The 19,519-nt window shown below is 35.5% G+C and overlaps 1 protein-coding gene and 1 long non-coding RNA gene across 2 annotated transcripts in view; one reads left to right on the top strand and one right to left on the bottom strand.

The window, feature by feature from the left end:
- The window catches only part of LOC134754962 (filamin-B), a 174,490-nt gene that overhangs the window by 91,170 nt on the left and 63,801 nt on the right, over nucleotides 1-19,519 (bottom strand). Inside the window, exons 18-20 of the mRNA XM_063691456.1 lie at nucleotides 17,592-17,764; nucleotides 15,319-15,410; nucleotides 6,337-6,513 (exon numbers count right to left, since the gene is read on the bottom strand). Coding sequence (XP_063547526.1) covers nucleotides 6,337-6,513; nucleotides 15,319-15,410; nucleotides 17,592-17,764 — 442 coding nt within the window. The remainder of the gene's footprint in view (nucleotides 1-6,336; nucleotides 6,514-15,318; nucleotides 15,411-17,591; nucleotides 17,765-19,519) is intronic.
- The window catches only part of LOC134754981 (uncharacterized), a 245,613-nt gene that overhangs the window by 167,310 nt on the left and 58,784 nt on the right, over nucleotides 1-19,519 (top strand). The window lies entirely within an intron of this gene.

Below are 19,519 nucleotides of genomic sequence, written 5' to 3'. Positions count from 1 at the left end.
TCGACTTCTGATCAAAGAATATAATACTCACCTTCTGATGCTTTCGACTTTGCAAACTACGTCACCAGATGTCACTATAAAATTGATGCAATTTTAAGGCATGAATACAACATTGAGAAGGTTGCATATACCTAGCTTGTCAAGACCTTTCTTTATTTATAATGTTGTTACCTGGCAACGGTTGTTTACATGCAACATGTCAGACAAAAATAAATGTCGTAAACAGAAACAAGCTTATTTTTCTCTAAATATTAATTTTAAAGTGTAACCGAGTAAAATGGACCACGCAAGCATTAAACACGATAATAGCGAAATTAGCCTCCCAATATTACAACACCGAGAGACTTATAGTTATTTGTTATACAAGGGTGCAAAGTTGTATTTTACCCGCGAGTGTTTCAATACACGAGAAGTAAAATACATTTGCACCCGTGTGTAACACAAAACTTTTCCCCTCACTATAGCGAGGAAAGTGCAACATCCATAGGCGTTAGATCATCTTCATCAACTGGAATCACTCATTTTTTTTACGATATTATAACAAAAAACTCTCGAAATTCTGTACTTTTACGTGAGTTTTAAAGCAAAATTTTTGTTGTCAATGTTGACATTTCTGACGTATGAAATGTCAATGACGCGTTTTGATATTGCATCGACTTAACTTGTGCGTTCAGAATTATATTTAACATAATCATTAAAAAACAAACGTTTATTATGGAATTTTAAGGTTTATGACTCAAAATCATTAAATAAAGCTAAATCTGGTATTTTTTATTAGATTCTCAAATCATTTATTTTATGATAATTAATATCGAACGAACCATTATTATGAGCGTTTTACGTTTTGTTATCTGTCAAGCTACTTAAACACGCTCCATCCAAGGTCAAATTACTTTCCCCACTAGTGGATAAAATGCGTTTTTCCCCGCTTGTTTTAAAGGATAAAAGACGGCTTTCCGAGCTAGTGAGGGGAAATTTTTTTAATAGTGCTCAAGTGCCGGGAAGTTTTGATATTCTCGAAGTTAAAAAGGAAATACCATAATTGGCGCTCACGATGCGCAGGCAGCTAGCGATGAAAAAGACCTATGATATTCTGCAAAAAATCATGCGAATTGATTCCGCTAAAGACACGTGGAAGGAACTAGAGCGCTTCTATGGAGGTACGTGCTTAAACAAGATAATACCTATGCCTGAAATTCTTTAGTTACAAGATGGATCCGAATTATGACATCGTTACTCATTGTTATAATTTTAAACAATATCTGGAGCAAACTGTGTACGGCGTACGCTAAGCGTGGCGTGGCGTGGCGTAGCCCCAAATTCTCCTAATATGACAATTATTGCAAAGAAAATGGATATGTGTAGAGTCACAAGCTGCAAGTGATGGATTCAACCTACTTGATACCAACTTGGTACTTACACCTGCTATTAGGTACTATCTTTGTATGCCAAATTGAAAGCAATAAAAATACTTACTTTACTTTATGTTTTTGTTAAATTAATTCCACTCTTTAAAACCATTTCTGCATAATGTCATGGGAGGTTTACAAGTACATTTTTGTTTGATACCTTGTAATAAAAAATCTTTTATTAGTTACAAGAAATAAAATAAAAAAATTACTTGTGAACCGCCCAAGTAGACCTAATATTATGTAGGATGAAAGTACACGTACGTATGTATATGTAGTTGTGCACGCACACATACATAGTTAGTTTTGGGAGCAAGTCAGAGATGGTGCTTTCAAATTTCCATAAAATGCTTCAAGTGGGCTCTCTTTACCTATTATACTTACTTTACTCTTTGTTGTTTTGTTTGAAGAAACGTCAATTTTGAAACTGATAGATCCGATCCATATCGTATCAAGATCAAATTTTTGACGTTTATTAAAATTAGAATCAGGCTTGGCAGGATAAAAAATACTTTTTTAATACAGTTGCTTAAAAAGTGCTACTTTTCGTGGTTGTTTAGCGTGCAGAAAGTTGGTTTTCGCGAACTAGTGCTTTTTACTTTTCCAATTTTTTTAAATTTATACTTGTTCCAATTCATGACTACTTATTGATGAGTGTTAATATTAGTCTCCTTTAAACGTCGTAATCAACATAAAAACCTACTGTTAATGTAAGAATACGAAAAATATGCATATTTCATATTTTATTACTTACCTCTTCATCATTATAAGTATTAACACGTTTATTTTTAATGTTGAAAAACCGTTCTTAATAAGTTGTAGTAGTAGTAGTAAACTCTTTATTGTACAAATATACACATTAAAAATTACATGGTACAAATAATAAGATGTACAAAGGCGAACTTATCCCTATGAGGGATCTCTTCCAGTTAACCTTAAGTTCCAGTTGTCTGAATGGAACGGAACGCCTGTCAAAAAAGAGGCGTATTTTCTTACTGCAAGAATGTTTTTAGTTTCCAAAGGCAACATTCGATATTGTTTTTATAAATATACGATACACAATGTTTTAATATTTACAATTGTTTCTGTCTTATAGAACATGCATTTGAAAAAAAATCTTTCATTGAAGTGGGTTCAATAATACTAACAAAATCTATTCTAGTCGAATAAAAGCTAGAAAAACACCTCTTCATAATGTCAATGTCAATGATGTCACAGAATTAATAATATAAAAAGTTTCGAATTCCATTCCTTAATACTCGTTGCTTTTCTTATTTTTTCGCAACTGTATTAAAAGACGTCGTTCGATACACGTGCGGATATGTCAGTCTCCACTCGTCCCGAGTCTTGCCACGAGCCGTAGGCGAGATATCTCGGTACTCGTGAAGTAATGACATACTTTCCGCACTAGCATCGAAATGTACTATTTCACTTCTCATGCTCGCAAAGTTAGACTTTAAGTCGTGCGTAGACGACATAAAGTTGCTTATTATGTTCTAGAGCATAAAGTAAATTCATCTATTACGACCCTTATTGACTTAGCTATAAAGTCCAAAATCTGCCATATAAACTGCCAGTTGTGGGGGTGCCTCGCGCCCCCGACACAACCGAGTACAGTTTTCTTTAGTCTTGATTTTTTTTAAATGTTGTCACGTTTGTAGTCTGTGTACACCCTGTAGCTCCTAAAGTATTGATCGTAGAGTAAAAATAAAAATGGTTGTATGTAGAAACTTTTGTCCGAAGTGATTATGATGCTATTCGTACAGATATTAGTAATAATCAAGCAGTACAGAGATATGAGCAAACATCTGAAAAAAGTAGAAATTTACAAAACTACACGAATTATTTCCCCCGATTGCCAATATTCGGCTTAATTTGACATGGCTACTTACATTATCTTCAAATATAGGTACATACATAGTTTAATTCGAATTTGGCTACTTACTTTCTGTTAACAATAGCCGACAAATTGATAGGGGTAATCAGTGCCTGTGAAGCCGATGGTCCTGGGTTCGAATCCCGGTAAGAGCATTTATTTGTGTGATGAGCACAGATATTTGTTCCTGAGTCATGGGTGTTTATCTAAGTATTTATATATTATATAGGTATATATCGTTGACTGAGTACCCATAACACAAGCCTCCTTGGGCTTTCCGTGGGACTTAGTCAATCTGTGTAATAATATTTACTTATTCATTTATATATTTATTTATTTGCTTATTTATTTATTTATTTATCAGTTTGTCTCGGTTAGCCGTATCAATTTTATTGGTAACATTTCTCAATTGTGGTAACATTGACACTCAATAATATCCGTGCAATAATATAGTAGGTATAGATTTTTAGGGATTAATAGTACAGGAAAAATAGCATATTTTGGCGGCAAAATATGTACATCCATGAAACTTTGTTTTTTATCTTTATCTTGGAACTAGAAATGAGGAGCTGATGAGTCCTATCAACGTTTAGGGTTCTGACCCCCTCTTCGAGGGTATGGTCATGGTCAGGGGGTTCATTTAAAAAAAATAAGCCGATTAAGCTAACATTAAGTACTTGAAAACTCGTTCATCAGCTAAACCTTTTGTCTGCAGTATAAAGTACTAGCTTCTACCTGCGACTACATCTGCTTAGTTTGATTGTTTCCTTGATAAAACTACCTTTACTATGTTCTTCTTCGAGGTTCAAACTATCACCATACCAAATTATATCTATCGCAGATTTAGCGGTTTAAAGCATATAAAGTATGACAAGATGAACATTAATTATCATTGCCCTAAAAACTGGGCACAAAACACACGTGACATCAATATAATGTGTCGAATTGTTGTTACCTCAAGCAAGTAATTTACCCAATGTAACGGTAGATGGCGCTAAAAAGCACACATCGCGCAACAAGAGTTTTTCCAGGGACCGCAGTTCTCACGCATTTTATTTTTGCAACAATTTTCATTGATGTATGATGTAAGACGTATATACCTATTTAATAAATAAGAGTGTGTTATAGGCGTCTTAGTTTATTATTTCATATAATATGAGTTAGAAGACTGTAGTGTATAGAATATCTTTACGACAGTATCCGACAAACCTAAAAGCTATTATCACAGAAGAATGTAGTTAAGGTGGATGTCAAGGGAGGTCATTTCGATTAGCCACCAAAAGTCGCAAAAGATGGCGTGATTTCGCACAACTTGCAGATTTTCACCATTTTTATCGAAACCAATACAATTGCATAAGATATATAGGCGCAAACAACAAAAATTATTACGTTTAAATCGAAATATATTTACACTCAACAGTGTATCATTTCATCTAAAAATTGCCAGAACTGCAAAATACTTATTGCAATTTCTTGCATTTACGCACATTAAAGGTATCTAAAGTCAGTCACAAGTAGATTAGGATTTTTAAACGTTTTAGTTATATTTTATACTAAAGACCGTATCGTTAATTATAGGTACAGATAAAACCTGGTCTAACTGTTTACATGTGTATTATTTTGTATTACTATGTTCTTAGGGTATTTTTACGCCATACCTATCTGATATAGGAATGCTTTACATTTTTTTTTATTTTAGGGACTATGATGCTTTCAATATCGTCTAGCAAATATAATTTGGCCAAGCCTATCCAGCTGAATGCGAGACTATTTCACCGACTCCTTGGTACGATTTAAACAAACAAAAGGTTAATAGCTATGCGGCCAAAACATGTTATCCAAGTGTCCTCTTCATGATTGCTCAATTGAGCATCCACAGAATAAATGTGGTGAATTTTTATTGTTACATGAGAACGACATTTTACGCAACGTTTTGGATTCCCGTCAATTTCTGACGCAAGCGGAACGAGGTAGACAGCTAAAATAATCTACCAAAAACCAAAGCCTAACGGACATTCATGGCGTTGAACCACGAGCAAGAGCAGGTCGATAGAAACACTCCATGATAGTTATATTGGATATCAAAGTCGGAATTGTCGTAACAAACATGTCATATTCTATAAAAGGCCACCATGCACAGATCCATTACTTTTTTTTACTAAAAGAAATTGTTACACTATGCCCAGATGTTTCGCTTTACGAATCATGTGTAATAGCTGTTTACATAGTACGATTTTTTTTGTCTAATATCGTCTTGTTCGTAGACCGCAATTTTTTTTGTTAGTATTTGTCCAAAATCGTTATTGATACTCGGGAGGATTGGGTAATTTTTTTCCTAACCATATACTTTACGTATAGCTCCCAGGACGAAATGTGTACCTTATTAAAGCACTAATTAAACACTAAGTAAAGTTGTACCCATAATTAACGATACGGTTTTTAATTTTATATATATGACATGAGTTATGTTGAATAATATGGGAATCAAAATATAACAGAAAAGAGACCCTAAATGTGCTCAACACTTTTTGTGAAAAGAAAGGCTTATACCACATAGATTGTACCCCTATTGATTGAAGATAAAACTATTTCCACAGGTAACCTGTGTCGAAGTGTTATCTCTTATAGGTTTGATAAATAAAAAACGATTACCAAACAATCAATGGAGCAAAACTTAATCCATTTTCAAATGGGTTTTTTCAATAATATTATTATATTTCTAGTATTTTTTTATGATAGCGCAGACAGAAGTATACATATTATCCAAATATCAGGGATTCAAGTGCAGAAAACATTTATAGGTTTTTATAGGAGAAAATGTGTCAAGAAAGTTGTATGAAATTCGGCCAAGCAGATCCACCTCAATGAAAAGGACGTAGCTATTGGACACCGAAACTTGATTTCCAGCGCACCACCAGTATTAATGCTGTTATCTCAAATTGACTTAATGGGGTCCATAGACCTTGCAGCGAATTCAATCGATCTATCAAATGCCGCAATTGATCGTAAATCGCATGTGATTTGTTGCAAGGTACTTAGCGTACAACTTACCAGGCACGTGTTGGTAGTTGAAGGTGATAGCGACAGTGTGCAGCGCGGGCTTGAGCGGCGTGAACGCGGCTGCATACCGGTGCGTTCCCAGCGCGCGCACCGAGCTGCCCACCAAAGCGCCATCCGCGTCGCGGACCTCTAGCTCCAGATGACCCGGCCCGGCGCCCGCGCAATCCACTTCAAAACAAGATAGGGGAAGGTTGCTATCATTGGACCGGCGCTTTGAATAGACCATCTAAATATTTTAAAACCTACGCATGCTAGACAGAGATAGACAAGGTACAACGAGTGACGTGAGCAAGTGTGTTTTGAGCATGGACATAGTATAGTAGTTATAGACATGAAGCCGAGCGACCAGGGGTAAGAGAAAGACATATTCATGTATTGACAGGTTAATGTATGGCAGTATAATCCTTTTTCTCTTTCACTCTTATAATTTTCGGTATTTCGCCATCGCCTCCTACCTATGCTGCCATAACCCGACCATGAAAAAAAAAACCCGGTCGGTGATAACGACAAAGCATGGCACTATTTTTCTTTCCTCTTATATGAATCGCAATAAGACTATCTTTCTCTATCAAAGAGTGTCAGGCCCTTGGTTTCAAGCGTTGGCGATGTAATAATTACGCGAAAGAGAAACGCAAATAATAAGTTTGAGTGTATTGACGTATGATAGTTAGAAATCTATTATTCATTAAATTTATAATAATAGTTTCTGGCCAGTTATTTTCGTTATTTCTATTTTTTTTTGTTATTTGATACCTAGTTGCTATCAATGGACCAGTCCAATCATGGCAACTTTTTTTTTCAGTTTTAAAAATGTCTTCTAAAGAAGGGTGCCATACATCGTGTACTCATCTTCCATTTATATATTTATTTACTTATAATTGTTTCCACGTAAATAAAAAATAAAATAGTAGATTGTGTCACAAGGGAGCAAAATGACATATTTACGGCGAGGGCGTACATTGAATCCTGAACGAAGCGAAGGATTCTATAATTGAATCCTGAGTATAGCGAGGGAAATAAATAAAATAGAATCTTGAGCGTAATGCCCTATTCAAGTGATAACGCCCAAGGTAGAAATAATTTTGCTACCATGTGACACATACTGTTTTTCACATCACCTATGAGAAAATTATCATGTTCCAAAATATTAGTATGCAAAAAAAAAGAAAAAAAATCGTGTCCTAGAACAGAAAACTGCCTCTGATCCCTCCTAGCAGGGAAGAAAATTGAAGACTTGATTAGACCATCAGCAAAAAATCCTAAGTCCATTGATGGTGACTCCGTGGTCCAATCAAGGTGACCCTGGTCCCTGGTCCAAACAAGGCAACAGTGCGAAAAATCCTTTTCACGTTTTTTTCTCCTACATTATTAAACAGTATTTTTTTAATCTGTAACGAATAAATATATTTCAATGGTTCAAAATTATCAAACTTGTTTAATTTCTTACATGAATTGTGTAAATTATAAGGCAGTGAAATTTAGTGGTCCAATGATAGCAACCTTCCCCTAAACCTTCATACTATGCATGATACTCTTGCTGTTAGTTACCAGCTTTCAGTTAAAGATACATTTTTATAACTTTGGAATCGATTATTTCCAAAAATTATCAAGTATCTAATCCACAAAAGCTTTTGATATTTTAAAAACCTTTCGAATGATGTATCGCAAACACCATACAGACGGTTCCTGGTCGTTTATATAGTGTTTATATACGAGTATAATGAACCAAATTTGCAACGCAATTCCTAACCGGAGCGTAACTGACAGCTGACAGAAAATTATTACGGAGACATATTATTTTAATATACTTATCAACCAACTCTAATATTTACGCTGTAGGTACATATATTAAACTAGTTGTTGCCCGCTACTTCGTACGCATGGATTATTAGTATGTTGGTGGTTATATATTCTACATGAGTATATAATAAAATAAAATAAATAAAATAAATAATAATGTCTGATCTGAGAGGGACAGGCTCATTCAATGCGTTTAAAACTAAATTATCGCAATACATTTTAAACCACTACCCACCTTAAAAAAAAAAAAAAAAAATGTGTGAGCGTGTACCTCTCGAGCTCGACTTTAATGCTACCGTAAATAGGATAACTTTTACTTATAACTCTGTTCTCGTGTAAGTGACTTGTATGTCTTTTATGAGAATAAATATCTTTAAACCAAAAAAAAAAAAAAAAAATAATAAATAACATTTTGCACCAAAAGATTTGTCGCAACAATAACTAGGTATTGGTACGTACTTGTATGTAAGCTGCATGAGTACCTGTGTAAATGAAGATCTAATTCATTGGATACAAATTACCTATCATTTAATAATCAAACCTGGGATAACTCGGGGCACACATAAAAAAGATTTCGACATATAATTATATAATATAGATGTCATTTTCCTGTAAAGTTGGATACGATAGTGAATTATAAACAGAATGGACTGAAAATATGTAATAGTTTTTAATATTAAAAAAATATGAATATTTAGGTACCACAAGTTAAAAAAAATCGATACTTTTAACTTTTTTGCAATTAACAGTATGTTCTCTTTTTTTAAACCAATTGTAGTCATATCCATATTACGTATATCGTTCGACACTATTTTGACGTATTTTGCATCCGTCAGCCGCCCTTAAAGTCATTATATTATTACTTTTACTTTTTATGTACCTACTTTTAGCAATAAATGAAGATGGAGTAATGTTTAAGAAATAATTAATAACGATATAAAATGATTTATAGAATAAAACATTTAGTGCCAATGTGGAAATACTGACCTGGTTTAAAAATAACATAATTTCTTCGAAAAAACACCTTTATATATACACACACATATCGCATCCAGGCCATAAATGATAAAAAAAAAATACACACACATATCGTTAGTGCTCTAAAATGCGTTCAGAAACCGTAGGAAATGACCAGCATTATTACAACCAATTTTACTATGAGAACTTTCTTATCTGTGGTAGTAGGTAAAATCTGTACTTTAAGTTATTACGTTATAGATTTTTGTAAGGTTATGAGTTTAAATTTGGAACAGCTGTCGGAACTCAAGTGGGTCCCTATTCTAGTATCCATAGACAGTTATCGAAACGAAACGTCGATTCAGTATGTTTTTTTAATATAAACCGCACGACATTTGATCCCGAGTGCCATGAGAATAGGGACTTCATTCGTTTGTCTATAATTAAAAAAAACAAACTTTCGTCTTGACGGAGGATCGAATTGCCGCCACTACTGTTATCATTGTTTGTTGGTTTTTTGACTTTTTTGCTGTTATGAAAGTAGAATTGTGAAAAATTGTTTGTAATTTACATTTTAGTTGAATATATGAGTAGTTTGTTTGTGTATTTGTTCTAATTTATTTTTTTATTGCATTATTTAAATATCTATAGTCTTAGATATTTTAGAGGTAGCACTAGTAGCAATGCAGGTCGTTTCTCTACGGCTTCTAAACCCATCTTAGAGTACTTATGATATGTGTGTAGATAAAGTAGTGTATGCAACTGTACATAATTAAGCCTTAAAACACTCGTGTGATTCTATAATGAAACTCGCTGACACTCGTTTCATAAAACCACACTTGTGTTTTAAGGCCTCTCATTATGTATCAGTTTCATAAACTACTATTTTAGAATTTAAGAAGCACAAAGCGATTTTGTATAAATATAATATTGTATATATTACATATTATGTATTTTGTAGAACATTTAGATGTTGACAATAACATCGATATATTAAATTGTCGATAATCGTTATTTGTGCAACAAGAGAGGAAATTTGGTTTTTCTTGCGAGTATTCATTTTGAGTCCCGAGAAAGCGAAATATATAATATAATTGAATCACAAGCGAAGCGAGTGATTCTAAGGTAGAATCTTGAGCGTAGCGAGGGACTCAAAAACACGAGATGTAAAATAACTTTGCTCTCGTGTTGCACACATAATTTTTCACCTCAGTAGTGAGAACATATTAAAGGTTAAAATGTATTTCGAATTACACAGAATAAACAGAAAAAAAAGTAATATAATATGCAATACTCGTATAATACCATACCATACCATACCATACCAAACCATACCATCCATACCATACCATACCACACCATACCATTTGTTTATTTATTTAAGTATACATCTGTAACTTACAGCTAACAAGCCAAAGCGTCACAAATATTAATATATGTCGAACATTATACAATAATTATCTCTAACAAACAGTACATTGTAATTTAAAAATAGCAGTAGTCGCATTAGGATTTTTCTATTAATCTCTTACATTTTTCAATTAAGCAATACCATGTAGAGTGAAATAGATCACATTGCGGGTCTACGTTGAGAACGGAGTTGAGCACAGAGAGTGCGGTCGAGAGCGGCGCGTGCCGCAGCAGCGAGGTGCGCGCGGGCGGGCGGGCCAGGAGAGGCGCTGAGCGCACGTTGGGAGCGTATAGCCTAACCACCTCTTCGACCAGACCCGTGCACTCTATTTTGTTGTGTATGATACCTAGTGCAAACTTAACCACCGCTAGATATCGCCTTACTTCCAGAGATTCGTACCCGAGTACTCCCAGAAGAAATAACGTAGGGTATAGATAAGGGTAGTTCGTAAATTGCTTCTTGTACAAACTCCGTAGGTACTTTTTTTGTACTTTCTTCAATACTAGGCTATATTTAGCTTCGTGTGGGTTCCAGACTGTGGCATTTGATTCTAAAACACTCCGAACCAAGGCCGCGTATAGGGCTCTAACAGCTGTCGATGTCAGATGTTGGGAATTGCGTAACACAAAGCCTAACTTTTGTGCTGCTCTTTTGGCCACGCTTAGGGTATGCTCTCGGAAATTAAGTTGCGAGTCGAACAGAACTCCCAGATCGCGAACAGTGGCGACTCTCGTTATTACCTCTTCGCCCAAGGTGTATCTGTGATGAAGCGGTAAAGACGACCGAGTAAAGCTTATCATTTCGCATTACTACCATACCATAGTAAAGCTCATCATTTCGTATTACTATCTACCATACCATACCATACCATACCATACCATACCATACCATACCATCCATACCACACCATACCATACAATACCATACCATACCATACCATACCATACCATACCAACCATACTGTACCAAACCATACAATACCATACCACACCATACCATACCATACCACACCATACCAAACAATACCATACCATACCATACCATACCATAAAATAAATGTAATAAAAGTATGAAGTGGCAGTTCATGGCCTTCACTAAATTAAAAAGCTACTTTGTTCCACTCCCTGGAGTGAGGAAAGTCGCACTTTCCTCACTCCAGGGAGTGACGAAAGTAGGCTTGTTCGAGCTGCTAAAGTGAAAAATATTTTTATATCTATCTTTGGTATAAGTTCCCCGAGTTATCCAAGGTTTGAAATAAAACTATGAAAACGGATTATATCGCGTATATTGAATGTATAATACATCCCGACGTTTCGAACTCTTTACAGCGTTCGTGGTCAACGGGTGACTACTATCGCGGTAACCGAAGACAATATTATGTTATCCAAGGTTTGTTAATAAATAATATAATTATGGAAATTACTTTAAGTAATTAAGTAGTATATTTACTCAAAACAGTTTACTCTAATAATAAATATGAAGATCCAAGGTACAAATCAAATTATTTCACCTCGCCTCACCTTTTATTTTTATTTTGTTTTCCTCGGCCACCGGTTGACTTGGTCACTTTTTCTCTAGTGTATGTTATCTGTTTCTATTTCTTTCAGTTTATAAATATGAAGATGTTAGATATGGATTATGGGTAGATTGTACCGAACGAATGTGCCTTTAATTATAATTGTGAACCCTTAGCTAAAATCTGCCCTGCGCTGCGAATGTAAGTAGGTATACATCACAATCTGTTTGGCAAAGTGTCTAGCGAACAAATCTGTCTATGCATGGCGGAAATTAGGCACAGATGTGTCTGCGGGATGATTTCCGGCAGAAAAATCTGAGCCTAATTTCCCCTTACATTAACACATCTGCCAGACAGATTTGATCGAATCATCCTATATTTTTATCCCTATTAGCAATTAATTAGTTAGCAATTCATTTAATTTTGCAAGCAAATACCTACCTATTTGCATTATTATATCGGCAGGTAACGAAATCTGCAAGGCTATTTTGCATGCAAATATTACCATAGCGCGGAAATTGAACCAGCGGTTTCACCCTCACTGACATCGCGACATTCGGGACGCTGCAGAAAATAACCAAATAGAAAATAAATAAAAAAATAATAAAATAGATAATAATTTAATAAATATTAATAAAAGCGAAAACTTGAACGAGTGACTTTAGCATTGACTTCTACTGTTTTCGCAACAACAACAAGTTTTACATTACAATAAAAGTGTAGTAATTGTATGCCAATCGAGGGGTCCAGCATTTTAATAGAAATACCTAGAGGCTAAAATGTACATGTATCTAAGGTCTGTTTTTTTATTCTGTAGACTAAAATGACGTTTCATGTGTTCTACATGACATTTCTTAGTACCACATGAAATGTCATTTTAGTCTACGGAATAAAAAAACAGAATATACAAATATATTTATTAAGATATTATTATTATAAAAATAAAATAAATTTATTAACAAAAAAAAAGGCATACCATCAGATCCACAGCGCAGGCTTCGTCACATTACAATAAGCTCATCCACCTCAGGTTTCGTCAAAACAGAACGTTCGTAAATAATACATTTAATACCGTTCTTGACTAAATTCTTACGCTCCGCGTCAGAAAATAAAAAAAAACGGACATGTGCGAGTCGGACTCGCCCACCGAGGGTTTCGTACGTTTTTAGTATTTGTTGTTATAGCGGCAACAGAAATACATCACCTGTGAAAATTTCAACTGTCTGTCTATCACGGTTCATGAGATACAGCCTGGTGACAGACAGACGGACAGCGGAGTCTTATTAGTAAGGGTCCCATTTTTACCCTTTGGGTACCGAACCCTAAAAATGGTGAAATGATATTTATAACTACTAAGATTAGTCAATTTAGATTATTAAGTAGGTAATATTTATATTGGCTTATATTTGAGAAACTGTTTTGTTAAAGATACAATTGCACGCTTAAGCGATCCCTTTTAGAGGATGACAGAATAATAGAGCACTTAGGATAACGTTTCGAAGAAAATATGAACAACAAACAGGAGATATATTTTTACCGTCTATTCACTTTATTTTGAATTATTGGAATATTTGTTTTTATATGGAACAATAAAGACGAAAGTGAGCTCGTACGAAACAGACGTGTCGCGAACTTTTAATGAAATATTTAAATTAGTGTTAAGTAACTCTATACGTGCACTGCCTTTGTGCGAATCCTAAACGCGCGTTTACGCCGTGGCCCGTGTGCGTGTGCATCGCGGTTATCGGCGCGGTAACAGCTCTTCACCCCCTTTTTCAACTCGTTCACTGCACAAACTTTTACGTCAGCCTAGCTGCGTGCGCTTGAACATAGATCAATGGAAGGAATATGTATGCGGCCATATGTGGTGGGTCGCAAGTCGCAACCCGACTTATCGACCGCAGCACCTGAACCACCGATATCAAGCGAAGATCTGACACTCGCATAACAAGGACGATCTACTGGACCAGATGCTTGAGATGAGAAACCAGATGAATGAAATGATAAACTCATTGACCATCGCCATCATGGGCAGGACAATAATATAATTACGCGCGTGCGATAGAGATAGGAACAGGCGGGTCAATGTATGTATGTATTTTTGACATTCCTCGTGGTAAGCGTCCTTCCTTTAACCATTGTGACAGCAAAAGTTGATTATGAAGATAATTAATGGTCACACTTGAGTGAGATACGATTTTTTTTAAATCATCTCACTCGACTAGGGAACAAATAAAATTATTTTCACCTCAGCAGCTCGAACAAGCCTACTTTCGTCACACCCTGGAGTGAGGAAAGTGCGACTTTCCTCACTCCAGGGAGCGAAGAAAGTGCGACTTTCCTCACTCCAGGGAGTGAAACAAAATAGCTTTTTAATTTAGTGAAGGCCATGAACTGCCACTTCATACTTTTACTACATTTTTTTTTGTCTGTATTATTCTGTGTAATTCGAAATACATTTTAACCTTTAATATGTTCTCACTACTGAGGTGAAAAATTATGTGTGCAACACGAGAGCAAAGTTATTTTACATCTCGTGTTTTTGAATCTTTCGCTTTCTCGGGACTCAAAAATAAACACTCGCAAGAAAAACCAACTTTCCTCTCTTGTTGCACAAATAACTATTCTATGAAATACATATTTTGATTTGTTTGTTTTTAAGTAGTCACACTACTATACATATATAAAATTAAAAGTTGAAAAACTACTGCCTTGGGTGAGACTTGAACTCAAGGCCTCTGGATAGATGGAATTTACGGTAGATATCGCTAGGGTCCCCTAGACCCATATAGTGGGAAGATTTGCTGACTATGGATGAGGTCTTGGTGGCTCAGTTGGCAGCGCGCTGAATATAATAGAATAGAATAGAATAGAATTTCTTTATTTGCCAGAATACGTGTATAAGATGACAACAGAAAAGGTTTACATGTATCAGTATTCAGTCGAGGACACGACATGCAAATAATTTACTATTTATTATTTCTGAAGTATCAATCCAGAGGCCGTAAGTTCAAATCTCACCCAAGGCAGTAATTTTTCCACTTTTAAATTTATTCTAAGCTCAATAGCATCGTTCGCAGACGTTTCTGCTTGTTAAAAAATAATTTATATAAATTATAAATTATAAACTGAAATAGATATCATACACTAAAGAAAAAGTGACCAGTCCACCGGTGGCCGAAACGGGAATCGAACCCGCGTCATCAGCTAACGCGACTAACGTCCTGAGCACTTGACCACCCGCCATCGTGGCCGTGGCCCCATTTCCTCACTCAAGTTATTTACCTACCTATAAACTCTATCAATCTGTCGACTGTTCCTTTGAGTGTTGGTTGTACTTGAACTTCTTGAGCTCCTCTATTGTTTTCCCTTTCAATTGGTCTGTAACAAAATATCGTTATGCTATATGAGTAAATTCATTTAGTACCTTTTAAAAAAAATTACAATACGATTAAGAGTAAAATGTTACATGGTTGTTATTTCATAGTACACAAGCTTCTGTCCGCTATTGCGACTTCGTCAGATGATGATGATGTTTGATAAAAACTGTCCTATTGTCCTTCTTCGGGCCTCAAACTATCTCCATAGGTATTTTCAACTAAACTATAAATCGGTTTAGCGGTTTAAGCGTGAATTTTTCTCGTTCTGGGTTTTGTTTCTTGATTTAAGTGATTTATAATCTTAGAGAAATACATATATTTGAACTGAATTGGTACAGAACTGTACCCAACTTTATGGCTCCTCTACACGATGGGCCATCATACTGGCCCACTAAGATGGACCAGCGTCTCGGATGGCTTATACCGCAGCGGGATGGCGATGGGATGGCCACGGCGTCGGTTTTTCGTCCGCACATCAAAGGTAGTGGGCCAGCGATGGTGCGTACGCATCTACACGTGGCCCGTTCCATAGTGCGTGCTCTCAACCATCGCGCATCGCATGGCCATCTCGCTGGTCCAGGCTGGGCTAGGCCATCGTGTAGACTGTAGAGGAGCCATTAGACAGACAGCCAGAGTTACGTTATATAAGTTGCTAGCGCATACATCAGGGATAATATTTTATGTTGTACAATTTGAAGTTCGTTTCATTAAAAACAGGTTCATTTTTAACTTCTAGTTTGTTTGGATGAGTTATATTTAAGACTGCTATTTTAGGCATGTCTATATGCTTATCTATGTGTTTGCGAATATGTATATACGTTTATGGCGCCGGTGGTCAAATGTAATAAAAACCCTCATATAACATTAGAATAAAAGCTTGTAGCTAAGTAAATAATGAACGGACTAGTTGGAAATTACTTAAATGTACGGAACTATTTACAAATATTTAGCAAACTATCAGTAGGCCGAGCACATGGTTGGCGCGACAGTATCTCGCCGCGAGATAGACTACCCGTCTTTTACTAACTGTATGAATCAAAGAGGGACGGGTAGTCTATGTCGCGGCAAGATACTCTCGCGCCAATCATGTGCTAGCCCGGCAGTAAAAGTACTAGTGCCCATTAACGTCTACAGACTAGTTCATAGTCATAAGAAAGCAAATTGGTTTTCAAAATGTTATGTTTCGTTGGTATTTCTCTATAATTATATTAATAAAACCTACGTGATAAGTATGTCGTTACTGTGTTGCTTCATGCTTCATGCATTAACTACTCTACACAATTTACCGATCGAGATTAGCTATCTATAGATAATTTAACGATCGTGTTTTCCAATCAAACTTTTAATTAAGCATCTTACTAACTGTTATCTAAGGAACTGTAAAGCTTCTTATACTATTGGCACCGTGCGAAGTGCATGGTGGAGGGGTTAGTAAAGCGATCGCAGTGCATGAGGTGGTAAAAATAGGCAACTAACGGATGTTAGCGTCTTTAACATTTCATACAAGTTATATGGCTCGAAATTCAACTTTAATTTACGATTACTCGAGATATGAATTTAAATTGTATGGTGTAAGGGATAATTGTAATCTGTATGAAATGCTTAATATAACTAACGTATTTAATTTGATAATTATTAATACTGTATCCGTGTAAATAGCTTTGCAAATCTCAAATATTATGAAATCTTTTGTAGAAGATAAGAATGGGTATAGTAAGTTATCCTTAAAAGATATACCTACATACACATACACCATCGCGGACTTTTTTTAGACCAATGAAAGGAGACAATTCCACCTTACATTGTGTTGTTATATCTCAAACGGATTGGGCCGCGTTTTCGATTAAAGCCAGCGTGATTTTTTTTCTGACTTCTTTAGCAAATATCGTCATATTTCAACCAATTTACACAAAACCTTAACAAAAATATACCTTCCTCAAGTATCACTCTATTCATAGGTAAAAACCGCATAAAAAAAATCCGTTCAGACGTTTTTACTGTAATTATTACGATTTACTTACTTCTCGCTTAATAGTTGTGAGTGTTGTGATTGTGATAAAATACGGGCCTATAGTTGCAACCGCTGTATGGCGCTGTACTCGCTGTAGTCGTGCACGGTCCCAATAGCGTTAGTAGAGAAGGCACTGTTAGTGTTAAGTATGAGGATCAGCGCTGCGCTCACCTGAAACGAGCGTGTGCCGCATCGGTTTCAGAGCGGGCCCCCCCGGCAGGGTCGCGGGGGGGCCTATTGGATAAAAAAGACTGCTGTTGTTGTTGTTGTTTCTCTTCCACACTGCTGTAGGAAGAGTCACGCGCGACGTACGTGCTCTCCCGTACTTCGCTCTTGAATTGCTGCTGCAAGACGATTGTTGCACATTATTAGCACAGGTAGAAAGTTCTTAATATAGAAAAATTCAATGTTTCTCATTCTTCATCTCAAGTACTAGGGATCGCTGCAAGTTTTGCTTGAAAAAATATAATTCTATTAAAAGTGATAATTTAAAACTTATTAAATCACATTTAAAATCGGGTCTATCGCGGATTTATTTCGTTACCTTTATTTACCGACGTTTCGACACAAACACACAAACAAACTTTTCATATCTCATGCTCTGAAAGTGGGTCGTTGCTGTTCCAAAAAGTGCGCAGAAAGTGATACGTTTCTGCTCTAGTGCAGAAAAGTGGTGTACTCCTCTGCGTTCCCGTCCCACGAGCAACTGGGTGAAAACAAAATTGAAAAAAGGGTCTTTATTTCCCCGCCTGTAACAATTGGTAATTGTTCTAATTTTACTAATCCCGCATTGAATCGTTCTTAATTAAAAATGATTTATAATTGTTAAAATAAGTTATTCTTGATTTCTTTCGTTGAATTGTATTTACTCGATTTCATAAGGCGGGAACCAAAAGGAGTACACCGAAAATATATTTTTTAAACCTTACACTTGCGTAAATGAGCAAAGGCAGAATCTTATACAGGCAAAGTTAAATGTTTGTACGATATTACCTATAAATGGGTTTTTAAAGTTATTTAGCACTATATTCATGAACATAAAATAACATATAAAATAAAATTGCTTATTTTATTCATTAAATTGTTATAAAAAAAATATTTAAATACCTACTCTCATTATGTTGGCAAAATGACTGGGATGCCATTGACTATTGGGAGTATTACAACGAAAAAGTAAAAAATTAAAAAGTAAGAGGCAATCTCGTTGATTTTGATAAAAACTATAGTTTGTTAAAATATCTGTGTTTTATTAAATAATTTCACGGTGTAGTCACTTATGTGTGTTTTCGTAAATATTGCAATGTAAATGTTTACCGCTAGGGGTTATTTATCTTCCCACATGAAAAGTCTCCGATTGCAAATAAGTCGTTAGAAAAAATATCATGGCCGTAGATCTCTAAGGTACTTTAATTACTGATTTTGCAAAATTGCCTTGTCTTGTTTGGTTTCCTTGCATTCGATATGAAAAGTAGTGTTTAATTCGGGTGAAAGGCATAATTTCCGTCTCGGACTATTGGCGCTCGAACGTAGTGAGAGTGAAACTACCTCAACGGAAATGGGTGCCTTTCAACCCTTGGTTAAAAATCTACTATTAAATACACTTTTCGTCGGGTAGCCACACAAGTCTGTTTTGACATTTTGCTGGAACATCAGTTAACCACGACCACGACCAGTGAAACCTGAGTCGAAACGTCGTCGCGATAGACCCGATTTTAAATGTGATTTAATATGTGTTCAAAACGCGTTTTAATAGTAGATTGTATGACTAGGGAGTAAATGTAGGCGAAATCAAAAATATGTATACATATTTTCCCTAGAGACTAAAATACGATTTTTGCCCCGCTTTGCAGGTCTAAGTTGAAGCACTTTTAGAGCATGAGAAGTGAAATCTTATAATTAAAAACATATTTCTCCTCCTTCGTTTGAAAGTTTTTATGACCACCAAAGAGGATATAATAGGATAGAGCGGTACTGTCATAGTAAATTTTGAAGCCACAGTAAATTCACTGCCATCTATCGACACACGATTAAAACTAAAAATAAAAATAACAAAAAATGTATTTATATATGGATAAAAAAAAATTGAAATATTTGCAATA

Source organism: Cydia strobilella, chromosome Z (assembly GCF_947568885.1).
Source record: "Cydia strobilella chromosome Z, ilCydStro3.1, whole genome shotgun sequence".
NCBI classification, from domain to species: Eukaryota; Metazoa; Arthropoda; class Insecta; order Lepidoptera; family Tortricidae; genus Cydia; species Cydia strobilella.
Note: the sequence above shows the minus strand (reverse complement) of the source record. Positions and strands in the feature narration are given on the sequence as shown.